The 21,517-nt window shown below is 38.6% G+C and overlaps 1 protein-coding gene across 3 annotated transcripts in view; it reads left to right on the top strand.

The window, feature by feature from the left end:
• The window catches only part of LOC107583722 (breast cancer anti-estrogen resistance protein 1-like), a 46,900-nt gene that overhangs the window by 13,538 nt on the left and 11,845 nt on the right, over positions 1-21,517 (top strand). For 2 of the 3 annotated variants that reach the window (XM_016270006.1, XM_016270004.1), the window contains exons 2-3: positions 1,729-2,424; positions 18,820-18,963. In XM_016270006.1, coding sequence (XP_016125492.1) covers positions 1,729-2,424; positions 18,820-18,963 — 840 coding nt within the window. The remainder of the gene's footprint in view (positions 1-1,728; positions 2,425-18,819; positions 18,964-21,517) is intronic. The other variant, XM_016270005.1, reaches the window with a different exon arrangement.

Genomic DNA, 21,517 nt, shown 5'->3' with positions numbered 1-21,517 from the left:
ATGCACAAGAAACATTTCTTATTGTTATTAGTGTTGAAAACAGTTGTGCTGGTTAATTTGTCTGTGGAGACTGGGATGTGTTTTTTTCTAGGATTCTAGCATGAAATAGAAATCTTCTGTAACATGTCTTTAATGCTACTTTTAAACAAATGTAACTACTACTTGCTGAGTAAATGTATAAATTTCTTTTTTTAAAAAGTCAAATTATTATGTAAAGAGATTTTTGTCTAAAAAAACAAGTATTCAGCAATTTCTTATTTCTTACTCTAGCACAAGAACACAAAGACCAAAAATTGTGTACCTGATAATTCATCTTTGTATTTTATCATTCTCCTGCAACCACAGAGAATTATGGGATACGTTTTTATCACACAAGACTGACGTCTCCTAAACTAGCGAATTGAGTCGTTTGATGCACAAGAAACATTTCTTATTGTTATTAGTGTTGAAAACAGTATTCTAGCATGAAATAGAAATCTTCTGTAACATGTCTTTAATGCTACTTTTAAACAAATGTAACTACTACTTGCTGAGTAAATGTATACATTTCTTTTTTTAAAAAGTCAAATTATTATGTAAAGAGATTTTTGTCTAAAAAAACAAGTATTCAGCAATTTCTTATTTCTTACTCTAGCACAAGAACACAAAGACCAAAAATTGTGTACCTGATAATTCATCTTTGTATTTTATCATTCTCCTGCAACCACAGAGAATTATGGGATACGTTTTTATCACACAAGACTGACGTCTCCTAAACTAGCGAATTGAGTCGATTTTTATTTCTATAGCAAATATTATTGCTACCGTATCAGTAACAGTAGTGAATACAAACTAAAATGTATGGTCAACATTCACAATACAAACTATGTATATCAATTTGCTTCCACCATGATACATGAATTGATGCCTCCAGTCCGAAAAGAGTTTCCCACTGGTAATCACAACTTTGTGATTGCGTTCATGCGGTGCTCATCTCGTAAAGACGATCATTCCTACATGACTCGAAGGCAGCATGTGTCCTGACAGGGGAGGTCTGTTAGTAATCAAACACCTGCTGGCTATCTGCTGCGCTGCATCAATCACCTGTTAGCTTGAGCTCAAAACTCTCGCAAACCACTGTGAACTCACAGTAGGAGAGCTGTAGACGGGGGTGCGAAGGGGACATGGAGCTCTCTGTGTTGGAAATTAGCTGTTCTCTACTGTTCTCCTGCACAAAGACCCTCCACTGAATCACTCAATAGCAGAGATGTTTTGTCTTGATTGAAGCTAAACTACTCTATTCCTCTCTTTCTTTTTTCCTTTTTTCCCTTTAACAGTTGTAGGGGGTTTCCGCGGCACACAATGAGCTATCACAATGAGCCAATCAAACGCTGTGATTTTGTTGAGAGGACAGTGATGGAGTGCTGTTGGTTGACTGTGGCTTTATTAAGGTGGCGCGTAGAGCAGTGATACACGTGTCTATTGGCACTGTGCCAGGCTCTAGCGCTCTTGTGCCAGAGAAAAAGTGTTGTGCTTGTCCAGGGGGCCGAATTGCAAATATTTGTTTAAGTGTCAAAGACCAGCCGCACTTGTGGGTGGCATTGTAAACGAGAGGACAGATGGAGTCCGTGGTGTGTAAATGTTGATAATGATAAATGATAAATGCAACCTTGGTGAGCATTAGAGATCCTGGTGTAATACAAGATAATTTGTGAACCGAACTCAAACTCTTTCTCTCTCCTCTTGTAGAATGTGTTGGCAAAGGCCCTGTACGACAATGTGGCGGAGTCTTCGGATGAGATGTCCTTTCGCAAGGGCGACATCATGACCGTCCTGGAGCGGGACACGCAGGGGCTGGAAGGCTGGTGGCTCTGTTCACTACACGGCCGTCAAGGCATTGTTCCTGGCAACCGGCTGAAGATCCTTGTGGGCATGTACGATAAACATCAACAGCAGCAGTTACAGCAGCCAATGAGCCAACCAAGCCCAACCCAGAGCCATCTCAACCTGCCTCAGAGTGCCTACAATCTTCCCCCTGCGTCCCAGTATACGGCCATGCACCCTGCCTTCTCCTCCAGCTCTGCCAACTCAACCAACCCAGATGGGGTCTACATGCTCCCCCCCAGCCACGGTCTGCCCGCCTCCTCCAGCCTCTACCAGGTGCCCACCGGCCCCCAACCTCCACAGCCCAAACCCAAAGCCCCTGCTGTGGCACAAAAGCAAAGCCATAGACAGTACCCTCCCACCCCACAAGATGTCTACCAGGTGCCCCCCTCCATTAATGTTCCAGGCCAGGACATCTACCAGGTGCCACCCACTGTAGGAGGGCCGTGTCCAGGGCAGGATGTGTACCAGGTGCCACCCTCTGTGAACCAGACACAGGACGTTTACCAGATTCCCCCATCAATAGAGAGGAGCTGGGACTCTCCCAAACCCATCGGGAAGGTAGGAAAATACTTTTTGTATACACATATGTGTAACACATTTTCAGACATTTACTTTCATTACAAACAGCAAATCTATCTATCTATCTATCTATCTATCTATCTATCTATCTATCTATCTATCTATCTATCTATCTAAAATATTGGTTTTCTGGATGAAGAGTTCAGATGCAAAAGCCTTTAAGTGCAGTCTAAAATTTTCATATAAAATGAGCATTTTTATCAGGCTCCTATATTTATGTTCAGTTATTTCACTTTAATGGCATAGAAAAAGACATATACATTGCCATTAATGTAAAATTACTGAACCTAAGCATTGGAGTTTTTTTGTCTTTTTTATTGTATATATTAAAACACTCACATATTACCTTTATCCACTGCTATTTCAATCTAAAATATGTCATATTTGGGAAGTAAAACAGAAACAGCATTTAACGTTGGCCATGGTCATATACAAGGACGTGTGATATCTTGGAAAACACACAGGGAGACAAGAGAAATATAGGCAGAGGAAAGGAGGGTGTGTGAGGGAGGAGAGGAGGGTGTGAAAGACGGTCATAAATAATGCAGAGTTTGATAATGCCGGTGACCGTGGGCAGCACAGAGTGAGCAAGCAGTTTTTTTCAAGTGGTAACTACAGGTTGAAGCTGTGGGCAGTGATGGTCCCTTGAGAGAGCGTTGCAGGCCACTCTTAGGGCACTGAGCCATATGCCACGACTGCCGCAGCGGTGGGGGAAATGAAGTGTAAAGATGGAAGGATGAAGTGAGGAGAGGTTCAGCTGCAGGCCTGCTCACTGTTAGCCACCTGTCAACTCTGCTCTAATAACAGCCATAAAGATGAGACATGACTCAGTGTCACTAGTTCTGGTCATTGTGACATGGTTACATAGATATTTAAAACTATAGCATGCTAATTAGACGCTATGATGTTAGCGTGACCACATCATTACTTACTTGATGATTATAAAACAGCAATGTGGTCAGGCAGTTTCAACCTCTATGACGTTCTCATTGTGTGGAAAGTTTTCATTGCAAAAAAGTACTGTGGCGGCACCTTGGTACAGTAAATGTATTGTGTTATACAGGGTTTCCACGGTTCTGGAAAATCATCGAAATTTAAAAGTATAATTTCCAGGCCTGGAAAAGTCTTGGAAATAAATATAATGTATTTTGTAGTCCAGGGTTTCCCAAACTGGGTTTTGTGAGGAAACTGCAGTGGGCTTGTGAGTTGATAGATATAATAATTATAATAATTCATAAAAATTAAAATAAAAAAATAAATAATCGAGAAATAAAAAAATCTAAATAATATTTTTTTTAAAACTTACTAAAAATTTATATTTTATTTGTTTACCTTCATGTGATGTGACCATTTACCAACATCAGAGAACCATGAACGAGCAAATGTGTGGTTCTGGTCATTGTGACATGGTTACATAGATATTTAAAACTATAGCATGCTAATTAGATGCTATGATGTTAGCGTGACCACATCATTACTTACTTGATGATTATAAAACAGCAATGTGGTCAGGCAGTTTCAACCTCTATGACGTTCTCATTGTGTGGAAAGTTTTCATTGCAAAAAAGTACTGTGGCGGCACCTTGGTACAGTAAAGGTATTGTGTTATACAGGGTTTCCACGGTTCTGGAAAATCATCGAAATTTAAAAGTATAATTTCCAGGCCTGGAAAAGTCTTGGAAATAAATATAATGTATTTTGTAGTCCAGGGTTTCCCAAACTGGGTTTTGTGAGGAAACTGCAGTGGGCTTGTGAGTTGATAGATATAATAATTATAAAAAATAAATAATCGAGAAATAAAAAAATCTGAATAATATATTTTTTTTAAACTTACTAAAAATTGATATTTTATTTGTTTACCTTCATGTGATGTGACCATTTACCAACATCGCTCCTCCAATGGCAAGGACTTTAATTCTCCCTTACTTTGCCCCGTCTTAATGAATCATCATGAACTCTTATTTATGGAAGTAATTTCTGCCTTTAGAGTAAAGGAATAAAACAGATAATTGTGAGATTATCTCAATAAATTGCCATAATTCAGAGAAATAAAGTTGTAATTGTGATAAAAATGCAGTCCTAGTTATCATATTGGAATTGAGCTTCCATAACCATTTGCTCTGTTGGTTTAGTTTCTACCTCCATTTCATTTGCTAAGAAGCTGAACTCAGTGACTCACATCAAGAAAAATTCGATAAGAATGAACACTAAACATTATGACATGCTTCAATCAAACGGTAAGCTATCTGTGAAGATGTTTCTTACGAAATGAGACTGTAATACCGGATGTGCCCTTCAGTTACAAGAATAAGATTTGTACATGTTTGTGACTCACCACCGCTAAGACTCGCCTGCTCTCCTGCTTACACATTAACCAAAGTGAGCTTACACTATCAACTCAAGTTGCACATTGACCATTAGAGTAAATAAAACTGACGGATGAAGAAAGATTTGAGCGTAAGTTGTTGGTCCGGTTTAGGACTATGTGAGTGTGTCACAAAGAGAGTGAGGTGTTTAGCTCTATTAAGGATACAGTCGAATGGATACAGTCAGATACAGTTTATCTCTTTAATGGCCCCTGCTATAGCCATTCAGTATGCTGGACAGACAGCCGGGTTTATTAAGAAAAGGTGTGCTGTGAAACAGGAACGGGGAGATGACAAAGGCTAGATTGAGATTCTGTGGTTGGTTTGCCGCACTGCCTGTTCTGAAAGTAAATGTGTAATCTTTGGAGACTTAGTTGAGGCTGCTCACCTGATCAGGCGTGGAAGAGGAGGTTGAGGGAGGAGGTGCCGGCTTGGTTTATCTACAGGACCAGGCAGACAGCGTTTAGAGGAGAGAGGGAGGGGAGAACATTGTGAGAATGCAGAATAAAGGAAGACCAGAGGGATCGTAGATCCGTCCTCCTCCTACACATCCACAGAGCTACAGAAGTGTGGAGAAACACACCAGTTTAACATCTGCTATCATAATGTTATCAGTGTGTTAAGCAATGCTATCAATGAATTCCAAGCATAATTTTTGCAGCATTGAAGGGCACTGCTGAGAAGGAATGTTATTCCCAGTCATTCCAGACAAAAGTTAACCATGGAATTATGTCACCTAGACACATTAACAAAGAGTATGACTAGGGCAATTCCTCACCAAACTTAATATTTACTTCAGATCAAAATCTCTTGCTCTTGTGCACCCAAGAATTATCTACAAGAAATATTCTTATATATGTTCATGTCATTTCTGTGGCCTCAAACAGAATAAAATAATTGTAAAAATATTGAAATAATGATTAAAATACTATTTTACACAGGTTTCTTGAATACCTGTTTGCAAAAGTTTTCATCTTGTGTTTTTACTATCAGTTTATGTGTTTTTCAGTAGTGTTTCAGTGCAGAGGGAATGGGAATGCCGCTGGGTGCTTGTGTGCATCTTGTGGGAATTCCACTCACTGGCTGGCACGTCTGCAAATATCTCACATTCCTGAAGACCAGAGCTACTCCTCCCTCCCTTTAGACGGCCTTCAAGGCATCATGCTTTTTGGTTCATTTTAGGGAATCAGTTTAGAGCCCTGCATTTCCTGACTTTTTTACGCCCCTCGGGCCGGGATTCAGGCCAATCTTCACATCATAGTTCAGACACATAGTTCCTTATTTTTTTATATTTTAGACATCCATCAATTAGTGATGAAAAAAATTGCCTCGCTGGTGGAAACCGTGACTGTCAAGAGCGGCTCAACGGTGTTTAGTGTCCCGTAGCAGCAGTGGTGCATGCCGTCAGCGCAGCTGAACAGTTCTTCGTTCAAATGCAAGCAATAGGCTTAAGCGTGCCGCAAAGCACCGGCAAAAGTAATTACCATAAATGTGACAGGGGGAAATAGTAAGGAGATATTTGAGTTATTTACTATAAACTAGTGTTTTCTGAGTCGGTGTTGCAAGGATGAAATTGTCGATCCTGACTCGCCATCTCCTCATTAGACGCGCCTTTAGAGAGAACTGCATCTTTACGGATTATGATTATAATGAAATAGTTTTTGTTTTTGATTTGTTTTATTTCATTATGTAGTAATTTAAAGCTTTCTATAGATATATTTATCATGTCTGTGAGACATGTATTCGCTGAGTTTTGGTTCATTTTTGTTTTCATTTCCTGTTCAAGACGAGACGGCAGAAAGCGCATCATGTTTGTCGCCTTTATTTTATAAAAGCACAACATTTTGTTGATATTGTGAGTGCACACAAATAAGACCCTTTACAGCTACGAATGATGTATTACTCTTACCTTTATGAGCAATAATGATGGCGTATCCACTGAAAAAAATGCAAGTGATTGCGCTGGCGCCTCCATGTCCTGCAAAGCACGCTTTAGCTTCCACTCTCAGCACAAACTATTGGATATAGCGCACATTTATCTAGGTTTAACATTTAAACATTGTTATATGCTTGAACTGTTTTATATCTATAGATTTTATTTTAGGCAAGTTGTGATGATTTGAGAAGGCTAAATCAGGGGTGGGCAAACTTGGCCCTTCCAGGCCACTTTCCTTCAGAGTTTAGCTCCAACCCTAATCAAACACACCTGAACCAGCTAATCATTGTCTTCAAGACTACTAGTAGGCTACAGGCAGGTGAGTTTTATCAGGGTTGGATCAAATCTCTGCAGGAAAGTGGCCTGAAAGGGCCAAGTTTGCCCATCACTGGGCTAAATTTATCAAACATAGGCTCACTGTCTGCTGCTAGCCGCTTGGTCGTTACTTTAAAAAAACAAAAACTTATATTTAACGATCAAAAAATGCTCCAAAGCTTTTTTTTTATTAACTTCATAAAAAAAACGAAACGAAATATAATCACTTTGCTATTACATACAAAACTGAACTATTTTAATTGCTGAAACAGTAGTATAAGCTGTTTTGGGAGAAGGGAAAAAAAAGACGCGCTCGGGCCTCAGCGTCTCGGGCTAGGGCCTAAATTTGAGGCCCGTGCAGGGCTCTAAATCAGTTCATAATCTGGTTTAAAAGCATTGCATTTAAAATTTTGATTGGATGAGGCTTGTTCAAAGCCAGATAATGGAAAATGCATATACATCCACATGCAAGACAGCACATTCTATATAAATGTACCTTAAGCGTCTTACAGTTAAATGAAATGAACTACTTTACTTGGCTGAATCATTTTTATTCAGATTATTATAATCAATAAATGTAATTATTTTTGAATATCAGTATCTTTTTATCATATGAATGTTGCTACATTTTATAAGACAATAAGCCAAGGCCAATGCGTTACAGTAATTTTATCCCTGAAAAGGTGGTTTTAGGCTCTCCATTTCACATTGTGCTTAAGGGACTCATTTTTGCATTCCACTGCTCCACTTTTCCATTGTTTTTCTGTGTAAACATGTTAAATAGACATCTAGTGCATCTTGAGACCATGCTTTTTTCCCATTACACTGCTCACGTTTCGCGTTTTTCAATTCAAAAACACATTGTGTGTGAATGGCCCTTAAGAACACCTCACACTCGAATTGCATCATGACTGTTTTTCATTAAGTTACGTAGATTGTGTCAAATGTTTCGTTGTTTATGATTCTTAAGTTCAAGTGAGTGTTTCAAATTAATTGATATAGAGAGTGGGATGATTCATTCGTGAACTGGACATCTCTGCCAAAGGCACACTCTCTCTCTGTCTTTCTGTTCTTCCTTTTGATTCTTTTCTTCTCTGTGAGTACCTCAGAATACTGAATAGAGAACTCTTAATGGTTGTTTAAATAGTCTCAGTTCCCCTCAGGAGCCTGTGTGATTTTAGGGTTGTATCTCTGGGCCTCACTGCAGTGCATTGTGGGCTTTTAAAGAGGGACTTTGATATTGGCCTCACATCACAGTGCATGAGTAAAGCATTGACTGCTCCAGGGCACTGTGCCTCATTACTCTCTCCTCAGACTGCAAACGCTGACTCTGAATCAGCACATATCCACCAGCAGTCCCCTGTACATATTAATGCAATGCAGCGAGTGTGTCTGAAGACAACACGGCATCCATTACAAGCAGTGTGTCTGGGCTCAGTGCAGCAGTTGCAGGTTTGCTGTGATGTGGCTTATGTGGAAGAGAGGGAAAGAGAGAGGGACTAAAGGAGAAAACAAGTGCTGATGCCATGTTTCCCTTACAGCTGGAGGAGACGCAGGAAGTAGTGTGATGACTGGGCAGCTTTGAACACGCTGTGCATCTGGTCCACCGATGTGCTTTATTTATAATTCCCTGAGCTTCGGAGCTCAGTTGAAATCTCATTGCATCCTCATGACAAATGTTGTGGAGTAACAAACTAAAAACAGTGTCTAATTTAACTACATTTTTCAGTAGCATGACAGAAGCCCCGCTTCTGCTAGCCTAAGATGGTTTGCTGGTCTTAGAGGGGTTTTGGGCAGCTTTTACTTTCACTTTTTAAAACCAGCTTAAGCTGATTTAAGATATTTTCCAGTCACAAGCTATTTTTTCCAAAAAGAAACCGTGTAGTTCAACAAAAAGCTGTTTTATGTCACATTGTGTTGCACAGGTAGCTTCACAGCCAAGCAAACCGAGATAATAATCAAATACAATCTCTAAAGTCTGATTTAATTTAGTGGATTGGTTCATTTATTTATGTTAATGGTCTGGTTCAAAATGATTTACTGAATTATTTTTAGTACCGATGTTTGTCCTCTCATTTTAGTTAGTCTCGTTAATTAAAATCGAGTTAATTAAAACAAGGGAAATTAGTTAATTTGTTCCCTCGCTTTAGCTAAACCGTGGCCACTAACTAAATTAAAACGAGGGAAAAATTTGTACAACATGACCATGATGTAACTTAAAGGAGGGAAATTAATCAAATGTGACCATGAATGAATACTGTAATGCAATCAATATTTATTTATCTATTTTTATTCCTGTATGTTATGTGGGGGATTTTATGTATTCTGTGTATTTATATGTGCAGCATTATATTGTTTTATCTATTTATATGCACTTAATTTAATATATGTAATGACATATTTAGTTAAATGCTGCTAGAAATTTGTGTATTTGAAGTTTTATTAGTTGTATTTAATGTTTAAGTGTATCTGTTCAAGTTTAATGGTGTTATTCTAAATGAGATTAACTACATTTAACTACTTTTTGTTAGTAGCTTGTAGTTTAGCCAGCTACTTTTTCAAATGGATAGCTAGACTGTAGTTGAACTACTTTACGAGTAACTTTAAGCTTGAGAAGCTACAGCTTCAAAGTGACTGTCTTCTAGGACACATCACTGTCGGACACATCATGCGTCCAATTGACGTTCACCTTCAGGCCTCGGGAGATCATCTCTAGGTCAGTGAGGACCAGTGAGGGAGTCTCTGCGCCCTGTAACCTTGAGCACACCACTTTGTCAGATAACACAGCCGCACAGCCAACAGGTTGTGTCCAATAAAGTGTGAAAAACACAGCGTGTGTCTGTCTAAAGAAAGACAAAACACGAATCTTCCTAGCAGGATCTCCTCCATTACCTGCTGTGGTCTCATTTTCTGCTCTGACAGCGTGTGCCGAGCGAGGGGACGGGTGATTGACAGCTGAAGGGAGCAGAGGAAAACAGCGAGATCAGTGGGACAGAATTAGCAGCCTGAGCGGCGATGGCGGCAGCGTAATGAAAGGAAATGCAAAAACAAAAAGATAGAAAGACAATATGCTGAGCTGCTTTGAATAAATGCCACTTATGCGTATCAGGTAAATTGTTTGTGAAAAATAAAGGGAAAAAGAGAAAGAATGACCAAAGGGAAGAATATGCTCAAGAAACAAATAAACAAACTTGGGAGACAGAATGATGTGCTTAATGGTTCTCACAGAAATCTAAAACAAAAAGATAGAAAGACAATATGCTGAGCTGCTTTGAATAAATGCCACTTATGCGTATCAGGTAAATTGTTTGTGAAAAATAAAGGGAAAAAGAGAAAGAATGACCAAAGGGAAGAATATGCTCAAGAAACTCAGTAAACAAACTTGGGAGACAGAATGATGTGCTTAATGGTTCTCACAGAAATCTTAACAATAAATATATCAATCAGTGTATTCTATCTACAGGATGACGGTTCACATTAGCATAATAAGATGTAGCTTAGCGGTTAGAGCATGTTGACATGATTTGAATCTGGCTTTTATTTCTGATCCAATTCCTGTCCACCATAATTTCCTGTCTTCTCTCTGTTGTCCTAATAATAAAATGTACAGTAGCATAAGAGTTCTTAGTGGTTTTTAACATATTGTTTTGTGGTTACTAAAGTGCTCTAGGTGGTTGCCAGGGGGTTTTGCATAGTTGCAGGTGGTTTAAGTGTAAAGGATTATTTTGTAGTGTCCTAACAAGTAGCACTAATAAATGATGGTTAAAACATATCTTTAAGGGACGTTTCACGCCCAGTCCGCTCATGGCAGTAATGTGGGGCATGTGTCAGAGGGCTTTGGGGGGGCTGTTACTGGAGATCTGTGTGGTTTAGTACCCGGGGGTGCTCTGTCTCCAGGAGCCCCTCTGGCCTCCCGTCCCACCAGCCATCTCATCACACACCCTCACATGTGGCACATGCCACATGGCACTGGCCCCAAGCAAAGCTCAGATTCACAAGTGTGAGCTAATTAGCCACTGATTAATTCCACAGCAGAGGATGAGCATGGGTATATGGGCTATAAATCCTAACCACTACCCCCCTTTTCTGTTTCATTCTGGTTTTTGGCTCTTTGCTGCCATGGCTGTTAATGTTTCAGGGATGAAGCTTCTGATCTGGGTCACCCGACAGCAATCTTTACTTAAACCCTTTAAGTTTTGAGTTTTAACTAGCCCAATTTGAAGGATTAGGTGCACAAAATGTTTCCTACTGAATTCTGTTTTTGCAGAAAGGAAACCCTTTCCTCATTATTGATCCAAACATAATAAACTAAACAATATAATTTCTGTGTAATATATTTTCATGTTTTTCTATCAGCTCTATGTCTTTTTTCATATTTAACTCAGAATACATTTTTGTTTTGCCAAGGAACTTCAGCAGTGGTGCCACTGAATATCACTGCAGCAAACACTGCATTTAAGTGATATTAACTATTTTGAGAGGTTCCCTACATTAAACTGTCCACTAAAACAACCAAAGGCAAGCTTTGACTCACTCAGGTTTACATAAAACACAAAAGTGGACTTCCAAAACCAACTCAAAGGGATTCAAGCGAAAGTGTATCTAGTACATCTGCAGATATGCCCAAGGGAGGCAGTTCTCTGTGGGATAGCATGTATGTGTGTGTCCGTGGTCCAGATGAGGCGCCACTGGCACCCACATCACACCAAGTCACTGAGCCCAGCTGAGCTCTCCACAGCCTGTGCTCACATGTCCACAGCTGTAGCCTAGAGATGTCTCATCGCTGTGATGGACATGTTTCAGTAGGGCATGTGTGGACCACTGTCAACCATGACAATACCTTTAGTAAAGGCATTATTGCAAATGTCCTTCGATAAATTGCACTTGTCCCTTCTTTTCTTTAAAAACAGCAAAAATCTGGGCCACACTGAGGCACTAACAATGGAAGTGAATGGGGCTAATCCTTAAATGTTAAAATACTAAATTTCGTTATTTTCAATCAGTTTCAATAGCATAGCCACAATATGCAAACAATATTATGTGTGGTATTTTAGTATGGAAAAAACCTGCTCAAAATACTCCTGTAGTTATATTGCCATAAACCCTAAATCAGTTGGCTCTCTGTAACCTTCTTTTTTTTTCTTTTCAAAGAATGAACAAGTCTAAATGATTATTTTTGTTGTTGTTGTTGTAATCACCCCAAATGCTATGGAACTTGTACTGAACCTGGAATATTCCTTTAATATATATTAAAAATCCCATACTTGAAAAGAAAATTTTCACCAAATGTTTGTTACTGAAACTGACCTACATCCAAAATAAACCAAAAATAATAATCCAAAATAATCCAAAGTAAAAACCAAGACTAGCGAAAATGAGGGTAAAACTAAAGTGTACATCATGCCAACACACAGAACCCTGATCTGCACCCCCCGCTTCGCACATAGTGAAGAGGACAGCTTGCTTCACAGATGGCCAAGGCGAGAGCGGTGATTGGGGGCTACAGGGGAAATTCTTATGCACGGCCACTTATATAGAGAAAGAGTGTATGTGAAAGTATGTGGAAGCCCTTTAGGGTTTGGACTTTGACCCCTCATTATTTTCCAGGCCTCTGGACGCAGTTATTCATGGCACTGCGTTGAATCAACACCAAGCTTAGGCTCAACTTTGCTAAATCTAACTTTACTAAACTATTGCAACCTTGAATCTGTGAATGCGATTTAGAAAAGGATGGGAAACTCTTTTGAAGAGTGGAAACTGAAAGGAATGGCTTGCGTGGAATGTGAGACAGGCTGAAATTGCATTTGTCAGATTACTCCATTCACAGCATTTTGCATTTTCTGTTTGGCGTCATTAAATTAATATAATTATTCTTGTTGCCGTAAGTTGAGGAAATGCGCTGCGACTTCTGACCTCCAACATTTGAAAGCCTGAATAAAAAGAAGTGTATGACAAAAGTGAGTAAATGAAAAAGATTAAATTTCAAAAGCTTTGAAATAAAATTTCAGCATGATGTTTTTAAGGAAAAGAAAGCAAAAATGTGCAGTTGAGCACAGAATAACACAAAGAGCTTTGAGAAAGATACAGAATAAACATTAGGGTATCTATTTTTGTCACAGTTAAAAGTTAGTGTTTTAATTTAAGCATGCATTCATAATGCAAATAATACCATCATAGCCTTCTTGAAATCTCCCAGAATCCTCAACATCAGGTATGCGGTTTGCAGGCGTAGATTAAAATTAGCGACATCCATGGTCTAAGGAGCTAGGTCTGGCTGGAATGTCTTCAGCAGATCTTGGCTGCGCTCTTTAGAGTGGTGGCATGTGTCATTGTGTCAGCTGGGGTAAGGAGGTCACAGCTCTTCGATGCAGCAGGGGGTACAGGGGCTTTTGTAAATCAGCCTTTGCAATCTGTCCCTCTCTTCAGGGCTGAACCTAATGGCCGTGTAGCTGCTGTGATTGGCCAGCTGTCATGGTGCAGGGCAACGCAGTCAGACGGTCACCGCTCCCCAATTGTTTCCTTCCACACCAGGGAGTGATTTTCTCTTTGTAACATCATCATTACAGGCACTCCCCACAAGAGATTGTTGTAACAGCTGGAGGCCTGGACCCACCCACTCTCTATGACCAGACCCTTTCAGCTATATTGATGAGGGCAGTCCACCACATGTGCCATCTCTGCTCCCCAGATCAACGCTCATTGATAATTCACATTATTGATCGATGTTCATTACGACCGGCCCTTCAGAGGCTCTCAGCGGGATGGAGTGACTATTACTTAAGGCTAAGCACAGGTCTGAGAGAGCATTGAAATAAAACACGGTGTGCAGTACTAAAGAACCACAGTGTGGACAATGTTGATGTATATATGTGACCCTGGACCACAAAACCAGTCATTAGTGTCAATTTTTTTTAAAACAATATTTGGCCGAGATACAACTATTTGAAAATCTGGAATCTGACGATGCAAAATAAATCAAAATATTGAGAAAATCGCCTTTAAAATTGTCCAAATGAAGTTCTTAGCATTGCATATTACTAATCAAAAATTCAGTTTTAATATATTTACAGTAGGAAACTTACAAAATATCTTCATGGAACACGTTATATCCTGATGATTTTTTGCATAAAAGAAAAATCAATAATTTTGACCCATACAATGTATTTTTGGCTATTGCTACAAATATACCCCAGCGACTTAAGACCAGGTCCAGGTCCAGGGTCACATATAGTCTCTGACCTGTAAGCAATAACAGAATGTTATTCTACGGATGCTCTACATTGATATACAAGGTCTGTAAACATGTGTTTCACATTAAAACTGTTAGTGTTTGGTACAGTTTTGCATGGTAACTATGGTGTATGTTGACCAATCAATATCCAGGCCTGTGACTATTTTATAAATATACAACAGCTTTGAAGGTGGCTCTACAATCTGATGAAAGATAGATAAACTAGCCCGACATACACTCGCAGATGACCAATTGTTGGCTTGACGTGTCCCGGCCTTAATAAACCTGCTGTTGTCTGTGTCCTTTAATGTTTATTAGACAACTAAAGAAAAAGAGAAAATCACTCACTACTCTTGACTGAATAATTTTTTTAACTTTAATAAAAATGAGTGTATAATTAATTCATACAGTGTTGTATTTTGATTACTTTATTCAGTTTTTGCAGTATACACCCCTAGATGGATGTATGGTTAGACAAATACCGACTAAACTAGATAGAACGTCTAGATAGATACACACATACATACATAGATTCACCTTTGTTTGTGTGAGTCAGGCTAAGTGGGATGGCACCGGAGGTTGTGTACGTGTGGATGTGTCAGATGAAACACCTGCAGTTCAGTCTTAATGTGTGTGAAAGTGTGTACAGCACCGTGGAGAATGCAGCCATTTACCATAGCAGTGTCAGAGAGAGGGGTTGTGAGTGTGGGGATGTTCTGGAGGAAGGGACGGGGTGGTCGACGGGTCATAGGGTTTCACACCAATAACATGCCTTTACCTCACCAACAAAAAATCCGAAGGTATTTATCATCGAATTTACACTGCCATTTGGAAAAAAAGGGGCAAGAATTGGGCAGAGGGGTGAAACAGGTGAAGCGCGAGAGAAAGAGAGTGAGAGAGAGAAAGAAAGAAAGATGAGAATTAACGGTGACAGCTTGCCAGCTTTCTTTAATGAGAACGGCTTAATTGAATGGTTAGCAGGGATGTCACATCTAAAGTGACAGGCTGTGTGAGTGGGAGAGTAAATATTAATACAAGATCTCTGGGATTTTCATTAGCCTTTCTTTCTTTATTTATGTTGCACTTTCCATACATGACAAGCAACACTGCAGTGTCGGGCAGACAGTATAGTTCTTTTAAATGCATTTTACACGTGTGCACTTGTGCTTTCCATTGTGCTCGTCTTGTCGTCGCTCTTGCCTGGTTACCATAGTCACTAGATTTAATCTAACAAAGCATGAACGCCTCACAAAGAAAAGCTTCATTGAGTCTGTGTGGTTAATAAGCAGTGCTTTGCCCTCCCTGACAATAAGTGAAGACTCTTGCAGATCTAGAAATTATATTTTGCACAAAAATTAACCATATTTGTAGGACCATTGATTTTTTTTCCATTTTCATGTAAATTAAGTACATTTCTTATTCGTATTTTCATTACATAAAGAAACTACATATTATTTTTTATGTTTTTATGAATTTCTAACATTTGATTCTCATTTTTAATACAGTAAAAAATACTGCAATAAAATATTTTTATTTAATTTTGTTTTTTTACTAAGTTGTATAGATACCAATTTAAATTATTTTTTTTTACTTACTTTTTACTTAATGCTCGTTAATATTTGCTTTATTTTCTTCAAGCAAAAAATGATTTTTTTATCTTAATCTTTATTTTGATTTGGGGGTGTAATGTGTCTTGGTCATATGAGATTCACCCCTGTACTGGGATTATTGAGTGACTTCTACAAACTGTGTCTGCATCCATGATGAGCATCTGTGTCAGTATTTGTTGTTTAGTATGCGAGAAGTGATGCCCATACGCAAGGCTGGCACAGTGCGTTCCTATAGACTGGCTGGTGTGAACTGATAAAGGGAGAAACAGAGCGAGAATGAAAGCGTGCGTAATCACATTAACGCAGTGTTATGAGTAAAGGCCAGCAATCATGTTTAACTGGCCTGCGGGGAATCATGAAAACTACATAAAGCTCACTCCACCTTGATCATTACTGTACACACCTCACCAGTGCACACAAACCAATGCTGCCCATCCATGCATGTTATATATTAAGGATCAAATACTTGTTTTCCAGAGGGCAGAGTGCATTACTAACATACTAAAGCACTAAACCTCTTGAGGCAATGTGTTACGGTGATTTTGCTCTGCTTCATGCTGAACAAAACCCCTTGACTGTGGTAAATTCACTTAGAGCCAGAACTATCCATTTGATAAAACATAGAGAGGCACCATATTAAAATTCTTTACTATTTTGTCTAAATAAATTAAAAATAAAACACTAAATTAGATTATTAGTCCTTTTAAAGAAATAGTTTATCCAAAAATAAAAAATTTGCTGAAAATGTACTCACCCTGAGGCCATCCAAGATTAGTTTTCTTCATTGGAACATAGCATTACTTGCTCACCAGTGGATCGTCTGCAGTGAATATGTACTGTCAGAATGAGAGTCCAAACAGCTGATAACATTACAATATTATAATAATATGACAACATTATAATAATCCACAAGTAATCTACATGACTACAGTGAATTAATGTCTTGTGAAGCGAAAAACTGCATGTTTGTATTAAAAAAACAAACCACTGACATATTTGTTTAGAACTGTTTTGGACTGTTTTCGCTTGAAAATGGTCTCCTGATTCAGAAGAGACAACTTTTTCCACTGGAGAAAGCAATATTATAGATAGAGGTGTGATGATTTTATCAGCTGTTTAGACTCTCATTCTGACGGCACCCATTCACTGCAGAGGATCCATTGGCGAGCAAGTAATGTAATGCTAAATTTCTCCAAATATGTTCCAATGAAGAAACAAACTCATTTAAGTGAGTGAGCTTCGACAGCAAAGGTAATCTAAATGTAAAAATGCGTTTAGTAATGAGCATGTACAATTAAATATACAGTATCAACTAATAAAAAATATATATATATAAATAATAATTTTTAAAAAGCCTCTAATATCAGTTGTCAACTATTAAGGTTAAGTTGGTCATGCGAAATGAAGTTGACCAACAGAGAGCTGCTTGGTTTGAAAGTGATTTCTGTGTGAGCTACACTATTAACAATAGACAATGTACTTTTTTTCAATTTACAATGTGAATATATTTATTGTACTGATCTAAATATATAAATAGAGGAAATGACAATTAAATATCTAATACTGACAGATACCAAAATAATAATAATAATAATAATATTGGCTAATAAATAAATGCTACCAATATATCGTGCATCCCAAATATCACAGTATTCTATGAGTGTGCGTTAGCTGCATATGCTACAATCCTTGTGAACAGCTCATCTGAGTGTGTGTTGTGATTGGTATTATGTCTCAGGCATTGTACAAATGTGAGGTCGTAGCTTGTTTTAATTTTCCAGGCTCACACAGTCAGCTCAGTCCTCAAAGCCTAAGACAGAAGGTAAACAGGCTGACAAAAGGACGGCCCCTGTTCCCACAGTGACCTTTGAGACCCCAGATTTGTTGTAGTAGTGTCTGTGTTAACCTGGTATGAATGGCGCCATCAGAGCAGCATCTTTATCCTCCTTTATGTGCCTAGCTATTCATTCACACTCAGTCTCATGCAGTTGTTTTCCTCTTTCTCTCTCTCAGGTGGTTGTGCCCACGCGGATTGGTCAAGTGTACATTCACTGCAGAGGATCCATTGGCGAGCAAGTAATGTAATGCTAAATTTCTCCAAATATGTTCCAATGAAGAAACAAACTCATTTAAGTGAGTGAGCTTCGACAGCAAAGGTAATCTAAATGTAAAAATGCGTTTAGTAATGAGCATGTACAATTAAATATACAGTATCAACTAATAAAAAATATATATATATAAATAATAATTTTTAAAAAGCCTCTAATATCAGTTGTCAACTATTAAGGTTAAGTTGGTCATGCGAAATGAAGTTGACCAACAGAGAGCTGCTTGGTTTGAAAGTGATTTCTGTGTGAGCTACACTATTAACAATAGACAATGTACTTTTTTTCAATTTACAATGTGAATATATTTATTGTACTGATCTAAATATATAAATAGAGGAAATGACAATTAAATATCTAATACTGACAGATACCAAAATAATAATAATAATAATAATATTGGCTAATAAATAAATGCTACCAATATATCGTGCATCCCAAATATCACAGTATTCTATGAGTGTGCGTTAGCTGCATATGCTACAATCCTTGTGAACAGCTCATCTGAGTGTGTGTTGTGATTGGTATTATGTCTCAGGCATTGTACAAATGTGAGGTCGTAGCTTGTTTTAATTTTCCAGGCTCACACAGTCAGCTCAGTCCTCAAAGCCTAAGACAGAAGGTAAACAGGCTGACAAAAGGACGGCCCCTGTTCCCACAGTGACCTTTGAGACCCCAGATTTGTTGTAGTAGTGTCTGTGTTAACCTGGTATGAATGGCGCCATCAGAGCAGCATCTTTATCCTCCTTTATGTGCCTAGCCATTCATTCACACAGTCTCATGCAGTTGTTTTCTTCTTTCTGTCTCTTAGGTGGTTGTTCCCACGCGGGTTGGTCAAGTGTATGTGTATGACACGGGGAAAAATGAACAGGATGAGTATGACGTCCCCAGACACCTCCCACCCACCCAGGATATCTATGACGTGCCGCCCACCCGCACCCAGTACAGTCAACAGGTAAAGAATTAATCTGAACAGAAGCATCACATGGCCCTGTGTGCACTGATTGTGTCACTGTGTTGAGTTTCATATGCACTATAATGTCCATGTGAAGTCATTACGCTGTAGGTTATTTGATATCTAGTAATTTGTGGATGAGCCAGTTATTGATGATAATAGTCTTTAAGTGTATCTCAGATGTCTGCAGTGTGTGTGTGATAGATGATCATCACGTACTCTGCCGGACTCCAGTGAAGAACCTCCACTTTCATTAATAATACAAGCAGGGAGAATATAAAATCTTTCTGTTTCTCTTTCTTTCTTTCTTGATAATTTTCTCTCAATTTTTTGCTCCCACTTTCTCATTCACACTCTTTTGCTTTCTTTCGCTCACTCTTTTCAAAAGTAATGTTTTTCTTTTGCTCTTGTTGTTTTTCCTTTTCCTTTTGCTTCTTTCTTTAACACTCACCTTTGCTTTCTTTTGCTGACTCTTTTGATTTATCTCACTTTTTTGGTCTTTTATTCCCCTATTTTGCTTTCTTTTGCTTTGTTTATGTTCTTTCACTTTAGTTTGCTTTCTTTCACACTTCCTTTTGCTTGATTTTTCTTGTCTTGTTTTTCATTTCTGTGCTCTATTTTCTGTTTCTTGCACACTTTCTTTTACTTTCATTTGTTCTTGCTTTCATCCTCTATCTTTCCATCATTCATTCATTTTGACTCTTTTGCTAGCTCTTTCTTCCTCTCTCTTTCTTCCTGCATCCTTATATTCCTGTTGGCTCGATGATTGCATGCCTATTTTTAGATGAGGTCATGCATTACTTGCAGTGGAAGTAGATATTTCAGTGTCTGGAGGCATTTCAAAAAGAAGGTCAGCATTGTATGTGTGTGTGAAGCAGAATGTCTCGAGACTGCTGTGTGTGCACATGTGTGTGCACTGTGTGTATATGAGAGGGAATGTGCTGTCAGTGAGATCAGTCCTTCAGTGCAGCACACTGCAGCAAACACACACACACACACACACACACACACTAGGGCTGAGGGAAAAAGACAAAGCCTGGCTCACGGCAAAGGCCACGAATACCCAGACCTCAATTCCAACATACACGCAGCCTGCAGCACAGCCATACAGAGAGAATAAGAGAAACATGGATGGCAGCAAAGACCCGACCACATGCTGTAAATGACAGAGGAGTGGACTAAACAAGGCAGATGAGACGAGGCACATCACTCATTATTATAATAACAGTATTTCCGGCAGAAGTGTACAAACATAAATGGCATGAAACAAACATAAAACACTGGAGGGAATTCAGTAAGAATGAATTGTGGCCACTGATAGCATTGTTTATTGGCACTTGCTATTTGCATTTTTTAGCACGTTTCACTCAATATAATTCACTAATCTCAGTTATTGAATCAAGCAAATTACTTAGTTATGGAGGATGTTACCATATATTAAAGCCTAGGAGAAAGAATCAGGTATTTAATTTATTCATGATAGTTAATAGTTAGCATCTCCTTAAACTGGTTAATCAGGGGTTAGTGAATAAAGTTTAGGTTTTTACACCAAAATACAGTGCAGCAACTGTTTAGTAAATTCCCTCAATTTTCTCACTCAATTTTTCATACTGACCAAAAACGCTGCAAGCCAAACCACTTACACCTCAAAATCGCTCCAAATGTTCATTGTAACAAATCGGCATCTCTCAGATTAGAGCGATACAGAGCAAAAAACATGGTCGTTTAATCAAATGGAGCTGGCACAGCGGCTGCTGGATGTTCAATGAGAGGTTTTGGTATTCATGGGTTCTCCTGCCTAGTCTCTGACTGCAGGCTCTCCTGGGGGCGCACAACAGATTGAAAGCCATTGTTTGGCCAGCATTATAAATGCTAATGGTGTTTGTGTAAGGATGTGTGTGTATGTGTGTGATTGGTGCAGTATTGCTAGAAGTGTAGAGTAGACGTGACTTCAGAAGTCCCTAGTACACATTAAAGGCATATATAAGGATTCTTCTGTGTGAATTTGTTGTTGTTACTTGAGGTGCAGAATGTTTAAATTGATGTTTGACGGTTGTGTGGCATCCCAATCTTAGAGAAGTAATAAGATTTTTAACTCTTAATATTCAAATACAAAATTTTACATTTTCACTTTGTGTGTGACACTTATTTCTGTTATAAACAATGATTACTGCTACTAGCAGGCGTTAATCATCAGGAGCTCTGGGGAGAAATAAATGAAGAAGGAGTGGTATATAGGCTAATGCTTGAATTGTAACATTTTAGTTGTCCATAAAATACTGTCTTGTACTGTATGACAACAAGAAGTCTATGTCTAAGCTGCATTTGTAATAATATATATTTTCTGCCATTACAATCCTTAGAGGGCAGTTTGTGAACCACTGGTTTATATTATTAATGCATAAATATTAAACTAAAAATGTACTATTGAAATTTACCAGTCCCTAAGTGTGTGCGACACTTACTCTATCTCAGACAAGATTAGACTTCAGCTTAATCCAAATTCCCTTGACCTCATTTCACCCATATCAGATGCAGTAGTGGAAAAATCACA

This window comes from Sinocyclocheilus grahami, unplaced genomic scaffold (genome assembly GCF_001515645.1).
Source record: "Sinocyclocheilus grahami isolate Dianchi unplaced genomic scaffold, SAMN03320097.WGS_v1.1 scaffold55.1, whole genome shotgun sequence".
Classification (NCBI taxonomy): Eukaryota; Metazoa; Chordata; class Actinopteri; order Cypriniformes; family Cyprinidae; genus Sinocyclocheilus; species Sinocyclocheilus grahami.
Note: the sequence above shows the minus strand (reverse complement) of the source record. Positions and strands in the feature narration are given on the sequence as shown.